This window comes from Penaeus japonicus, unplaced genomic scaffold (genome assembly GCF_977035675.1).
Source record: "Penaeus japonicus unplaced genomic scaffold, GWHDUDI00000001_assembly GWHDUDI00000020, whole genome shotgun sequence".
In the NCBI taxonomy this organism is placed as follows: Eukaryota; Metazoa; Arthropoda; class Malacostraca; order Decapoda; family Penaeidae; genus Penaeus; species Penaeus japonicus.
Window position 1 is genome coordinate 36,286,642 of NW_028234422.1, and position 7,500 is coordinate 36,294,141.

The 7,500-nt window shown below is 35.3% G+C and overlaps 2 protein-coding genes across 6 annotated transcripts in view; one reads left to right on the forward strand and one right to left on the reverse strand.

The window, feature by feature from the left end:
* Window positions 1-988, forward strand: part of LOC122247693 (uncharacterized) — a 12,920-nt gene extending 11,932 nt beyond the window's left edge. For all 5 annotated transcript variants that reach the window (XM_043007205.2, XM_043007203.2, XM_043007204.2 and 2 more), the window contains exon 7: window positions 1-988. This exon is cut by the window's left edge and continues 1,179 nt beyond it. The gene's annotated coding sequence lies outside the window, so the exon portion shown is untranslated.
* A 3,184-nt stretch (window positions 989-4,172) lies between these two features.
* LOC122247694 (uncharacterized) overlaps window positions 4,173-7,500 on the reverse strand; it is an 11,559-nt gene continuing 8,231 nt past the window's right edge. The window contains exons 5-8 of the mRNA XM_086547872.1: window positions 6,682-6,930; window positions 6,254-6,437; window positions 5,698-5,870; window positions 4,173-5,112 (exon numbers count right to left, since the gene is read on the reverse strand). Of these exons, the coding sequence (XP_086403998.1) occupies window positions 4,918-5,112; window positions 5,698-5,870; window positions 6,254-6,437; window positions 6,682-6,930 (801 nt within the window). The 3' untranslated portion in view covers window positions 4,173-4,917. The remainder of the gene's footprint in view (window positions 5,113-5,697; window positions 5,871-6,253; window positions 6,438-6,681; window positions 6,931-7,500) is intronic.

Genomic DNA, 7,500 nt, shown 5'->3' on the forward strand with positions numbered 1-7,500 from the left:
TTGGTTTCCTTTTTTCTATAAAGCTGGAGAATTTTGATTATCATAATTGTTTTTATGCTCAGTCGGCTGTTTCATAATGTAACTTAATATTTATTAATGAATCAACACTAACAACTCTTGTAACTAAGTATTTTTCATGCATTTAGGTCTTCATAATACTTTACTGTTTTATTCTTAGAAATTTAAGGAACATTAAATGCATTTGCAGAAAGGGTTATTATGTATTTCTTGATATATGTTATTTCATTGTCATATGATCTCAGAAACGAATGCATTTCCTTCAGTCAATGTTTTTAATAAATCTTTCCAGTGTTCTAGATTATTAATGGTAGTTGAATCAGTAACCCATTCATATAAGCATTATAACAGATTCTTATACTTAGCACACAGAAAATCATTCAGTATGGCATATACCACACAGTTCTCAGTAACCTTAGATCTTCCATTTGATCAGTCATCCATCCTTGATGTAGTACCTGGTGCTTAATGCTTATTAGCATTAAGTTTTAGATTGTAATAGATTTATTTAAGATATATATTTGGGTTTACGGCTTTTAGATGATTACATTACAGCTGATTTGTATATTGGTTGAGCAGAAAATGGTTTGCTTATAAATATATGTTGAAATATACAAAATCTATAACATGTAAATAGAGATAAGACTTATTTTTAGTAGGAATGAAAGAAGGTGAAAATCCCTTTTTATAATGTTAAATATATTTATATCCAAAGGAACTTTAAATTTTTAAAGCAGAAATCAGTCTGTCACAATGGATTTGCTCTACTAAACCTAGTATCAGTATTCATATGTGGTTAATATCGTGATTACTGATTATTTCTATCTGGCTTGTGGCAGTGCCAGATGCTTGGGACACCTTTAGACTATTTGGGGTTTCTCAAATATAAAGGATATTTTTACACTTCTCTTTTTATATTTTCTTTTGCAATATTCTTTACATTTATATTGTATAATAAAGATGATGATACCCTCATGTTTACTTTCTCCCTCAGACTAAGAGTACATTTCTCAAGATTCTTAGAAAAAATATTTGATAATAGCATGAGAAAATTTTGAGCACTTTGTGTAAACAAATAAGATTTTCTTTGTTAAATAAGAATCAAATGTCAAATGTATAAAAATATAGTGAATGTTGTATAAAGTTTTTGCTTAATCACAAATTTTAATTATTATAATAAAAAGAAGACAAAATGCATTCTTGTTCTATACTCTTGACTTGTACAATTGTTTTGTAACTTCATTTTCATTTAGCTTCATTAATCCATTTTGGATGGTTGTAGTGACATATGCGACACAATATTTGGCCTGACCGCGGGCATCATGACATACATGATGATAATCATCACATTGGGGGGGGGGGGAAGTAGATTGCTGTGTTTATTTAATGTACTATGTGTAATAATTCTATTTAGTGACTGAAGTTGACAATTGCAATTATAATTACTATAATTATATTCACCAAAATAGGTTTAGTCAAAAATCCCAAACATGATGCCACTCTCTCCTAGCACCAGCAGGAACGAATTCAGTCTCTAATAAGCACTATCTTTGGAGAGAGCAGACACACAGCAAGACATCCTGCACAAAGTTAACTGTGATGTAGGATATACTGGAAGATGACCCAGACCACGTCCAATGTCTACAATGTACCCCTATGTCAGTCTGGCTGCCTTTTTTGTGACCCTTGCAGATCTAAACACAGGTTTACTTCCTCTTCCTCATCTCTTCATGTAATCTCGACTGTGGATGGTTATTTCTTTCGTATTTGTTTATGAAAGTACATGGATACGAAAAATATAAAGTTGCTCTTTGTTCTCCCTTAAATCTGCAATACTTTTATCATATTAAGTTTAAAGAATATAATGAGCTGATATGAACCCTATACTACAATTTTAGGGTACTGCAACATTGATAAATCCGGTCATATAGCACACACAAGTTCACAATACGGTAAAACACAAAATAAGACGAACATGAATATGTCCCTAGTATTACAACAAGTGAATGGAAGAGAGTGCGAAATAAAACCCATTAGGGGTGCCGCAATAGTGCTCGTCCTGGAGAGTGGGCAAGCAAATCCCGTCTGCAATGGGACAATGCTCATGTTTGTTGCAGAAACTTGAAAATGACAAATTGCGATAAAAATCGATCTGCAGGTCGACCTCGGTCACTATCACGGGTTATCTCAGTATCTCATCAAACGTAAAACCTAACGTAAACAAATCAGTTCAGTATCTTTAATTGAAATGGCCCTGGATATAAATGTATGCGAGGACATACATTCACTCACGATCAATGATTGAAAATAAGATCAATTTTTATTATCATTTATCATTGCTAGGAGTATTTTAACAAGTACCCCATATGAGTTTATACTTCCTAGGCCAAGAGTTCATGGGTCAATTTATAAGGAGCATCAATACAAGTTCAATACATGGGCCCCTCTCGAGTCTCGGTCCCAACTAGTACTTAGTGGTCCAATCGACGTCGGCCGAACGTTTGGTGACGTCTGAGGGACGTCCTTTCTACTCATCCGGCTGACGTCGGTCAGACGATGGACCTGACAGTTTGGTAACTGTCCAGTTGATGTTTCCTATCTTGCACCAAACACAATAGATGAATTGATACTATTTTTTTACACAAACTTTTCTGGTCAGATAATGGTGGTTCTGATCTTTGAAAAGAACGAATACAGAATCAAAGCGTCCATTTATTTGGAGCTTTGTCAATTGAAGATAGCTAATTTTCAAGATGTTCGACAGATGGCACAACGATAGCATTACCTCCCTGTCCTGCACTGCTAAAACTGTATGCTGTATTCGTTTTAAAAAAATCTGAAGCTATTCTACCATCATCAATATCTAGACTGATAAGTTTTGGTGCATGATAGGAAGCATGGTATTAGTAACAACCATGGGTCCATCTTCTGTCCAACGTCCCGGAGACATCGACAAACGTAGGCAGCTGACGTCGACCGATGTTGGATGGTCCACAAAGGGCTAGCTGGGACCGATCCTCTTGACAGTGGGAGACGTGGGCCTATGTACAGATATATTAATTTGTATCGATGCTTCTTATAAATTGGCCGATGAACTTTTGGCCTAGCAAATATAAACCCATATAATGTGTTAGCTAATATACTCCAAACAATGATCAATAAATACGTCAAACGTCGGCAACGTCGGTTGGACCTCGGCGCTAGCCGAGGGTGGGGCCTCATAATAAATTGATCTCACACTTGTTAATCAAGAATGAGGTCTATTTTTCAGTATATAAAATACATAACATGCAGAACCTCACAGCTTCAATGTAACCTCTCTTACTCTTTCCCTCGATCTATCACGAAATGTAGGCTATGGAACGTTAATAAACGAGTGCATTCTTAAGATTATGTAACCTATAAGCATTAAGTCATCTTAATAAAACTCACCGGAAAAAAATCAGTTATGGACATTATTCATACAGAGTCACATGGTATATGCTGACCCCAATTACGTGTAATAATTGTGAATGTAATATTTAGCCAAATAGTAGGAAATGTTCGGTTTACTTTGCAACGCTTCCAACACACACACACACACACACACACACACACACACACACACACACACACACACACACACATGAAAATAGTTTTCTGATGATTCCATCTAAGATAACGAGAAAATCCGTTTTCAGAAGTATTTCAACTGGAGCCTAGCGAGCTAACTACTTACAAATGCACACCTGGGTGTGAGTTGAATCTACCTAACTGCAGTTTTAGAAGGCTAAAAATGCCCATATATAACTAAATATTCTGTTTGCCAAAGGGGTTGAGCGGTGGGGGGGGGGGGTATCACCACGTCCATTCTGCCTTTTCTTAGGAAATTGGACTCTAGCTCTATCTCTTCGTGAAAGGTCAGAAAAGGGCAAATTTTAACCTTTGAGTGATACTCCTCTCTCACATACTTCTAAGACTTTTGAAATATAATTGCAAGTTCTGTTGTTAAAGACCTTAATACAAAGATTTAAAGAATAAAGAGTATAAGATAATTCAGATTTGAGTAGGATGATTCACATGCACAATAATGAAATGCATGGAAGATGGAAAAAGTCCAAAATCTCTCTCCATATCTAATTTTATCCAAGAGTATGAGGTTATAGAAACTTCCCTTGTGATATAGTATTTAATGAATATATTAACTGATTTTCAAAGACAAGTCAATAATTAAAGCTTAGTCTAAAACACATGTGTATCATATATCTTCCTTAAAGTTTTGAAGTTTATGTTTTTTGGCGTGCCTTCGCATTCAAGAAATTCAAATTTGATCAACTGGAGGATTACACTTCAGAGCTACACATGGTTTTAATTTAGTTTTATATATTGCATATAATTGTCCTCCCGTATAGAAAATATATTCCAAAATGTATTTGACAGTTGTAAATATATTTCATGGCGATCGGTTCAGTCTGTTATATCAAAATATTCTTGATCATCGTCGAAGGCAAGCAAGTGCTAACATGCTTATTTGATAACGGATAAAGTGTCTTGCAGCTGCATGAATTGCATATCAGTTGCTGTATTCTTGCATGAGAACAAAAGAACTCACCGCACTACCTGCCTTCGCCCTGTTTGCTGACTTCTAAGAATTACATATGAACATATTTAAAAGGAAAATTAACTCCTTTCTACAGTAGGAAATAAGGCACCTCTAAAATCAAATTCCGAGATATTTAGTGATTAACGTATCTGTTTTTTTTTCTTTTACTGTATTCTACTTAAGTTCCTACTTGACTTCAAGGATCTGCTCGTCTCTGACTGTTCCGTGGTATAACAAGGTAATTCTCGGATACCCGATTGTTCCAAGTCAGCCTTGAGTTCGTCCTTGAAACACTCCTCGAGCCTCTTTTGTGTTTTCTACTTCAGCTTCTTCTTGACCTCTAGGACCTGCTCGTCTCTGACCGTTCCGCGGTACGCAAGGTGATTTTCCGATTCCCGTTCGTTCAAGTCGGCCTTGAGTTCGTCCTTGGAACACTCATCGATGGCCTTGCCCTTTCCGTAGAAGATGTCCTCGCGATACACTTTAGTCTTTTGCCTGTATGTTCCGTGGATCTGGGGGAAGGACAGGGAATTATTTAGATTGGTGGTCATTGGCTTGTCCCTTTAATTCTGGATAACTGGGGAAGGGATATGTACTTGGACTCATTGCTTTATACTAGCATTATTGATTTCGATAAAATGTCTTACCGAGAATCTCTTAATAGTATTAGGACTCTTTATTACATAAAGATGAAATGCACTATATGTATTGATCAAAATATATAAAACCTGCATAAAAAAAAAATACTTTGCGCCTAAATGTACAAGCCCAGTCATAAAAAAATATATATGTATACATATATACATACATATATATATATATATATATATATATATATATATATATATATATATATATATATATATATATACATACTTGAGATGGAGAAGTTAGAGATGATAAACTGAACGCAACACCTCCGAATTAGAATCACTGTATTCCAAATATTTCTAGTCAACAATTTCTCAAAACATCAAATTCCAAAACATCTCCAACAACCAGTTAAATACATCTTCTCAAAAGTAATGATAATGCAAAACTGTATTTCTTCATCTGAACCAAAAGCACACATCCAAACTAGAAAAAAACCCACTAACTTTATCCCAAAGTTCGCAGTTGAAGCCAAAGTTGACATGGAAATACTGATGGTGGTTGTCGTGGAAGATGCAATCGGGTTGCCACGGTTGCCACCACTGAGCCTTGAAGTTGATTCCCGAGTGGTCGATGATGCCGTGGTAATACAGGTACATTAACAAGGTGCAGAAAACAGCTGCAAATGAAGAAAAACACTGAGCATTACAGTTTATACTTGGTATTCATTTTCTTATATTTTGTGTTTATATGATTATGATGATATGGATATTAATAATAATGAGAATAACGATGATTATGATAGTAACTTTTATATTATCAATAATAATGATAATACTACTAACCGTGAGAAGATATAATGAAAATAATAAATACAATGATGATTATGATAATCATATCAATCTTAATAATGATGATATCAATAAAGATAATACTAATGATAATGATGATAATAATAATCATAATAACAATAATGATAGCAATAACAATAACAATAAAAACAATAATGATTATTATGATCATTATTGTAGTTATTATAATACCAAGACATCTACAACTCACACCAGTGTACGGGGATGAGGAACATGGGGCTGAACTGCACAACCTGCATGTGAAGGAACTCGATCGGGTGAATGGCTGTTACACTGAACGCAGTTGGCTGCTTGTACTTGTGGTGGAGTTTGTGAAAGTTCTTGTACAAGAAAGGAGTGTGGTAGATGCGGTGATGCCAATATGTGAGGTAGTCCTAAAAAGTGGGAATTTGCAAATGTTTTATAGGGATTTATTATCCAGATAGTCTAGATCTACGATATTTATAATAAGTTCTTATTAGTAGTATGTGTAAACATAAATTGGTTAGTTAAAAACTGGACAAAACATTGTAGCATAATCCAACAGACAGGGTACTTTCATCTAAAATTTAGAATTTAAAATAAATCAAAAGCAAATAATAAATCGTCTGGCTACAAACGAGAAAAACAACAACCCACCTGAAAGATGTAAACGACCGGCCACGAGGCAAAATACCAGAGCCAGCCGTACTTGCTGACGTCATAGTATATCGTGGAATAACCGCCGTTCATGACGTAACAGGCAAGCACGGCGGACACAGTGGATCCCAAAAGGAGCGAGAAGGATCCCAGCAGGATTTCATGGCGCTCAAGGTCAGGTGGCATGAACTTGTTGGGTTGGCATTTCCATTCTTCGGAGCGGTCACGTTGGCGCACGTAGTAGTACCACTGCAACAGCATCCACAGGAGAGACAAAGTAAGCACACGAAAAAAGGTAAAAAGATAAAAAAAAAAAAAAAAAAAAAAAACGTCATGGAATTTAGGGGCGAGATCAGTACAATACAATGATACAAAATAGTGAACGACGTAATTTCACTTTTTAGCTGCTTTTTTATGTTTATTTAGTACTCCCGGAAACCATTTTTTGTCTGTCCGAGGAAAGACCCACGTCCTCCGGAGAGTATCCTGGAGATAACGGATGCCTTTGTTAAGACTATCTCGCCTAGGATGTGACTGACATTAATCAGAGATAGAAGTTTTATCAGAACTAGTATAATCTTTCCAAGATGTTTAAATATATGATAATCTTTGGTATTATGTTTTGTTGAGAATGCATTGAACTCACTCACTGGCAACTTTTAACATATGGTATATATTAAAACATCTATCACTGTATGGGATATTTTTTGTAATTTGTACAGTGAACTCGAAATGAATATTAAGAATATGGATAAAAACAAAGAATGATAAACTATGAATAAAACACATTAAAAAAGATGCACGGACAAGGCCGAAGTT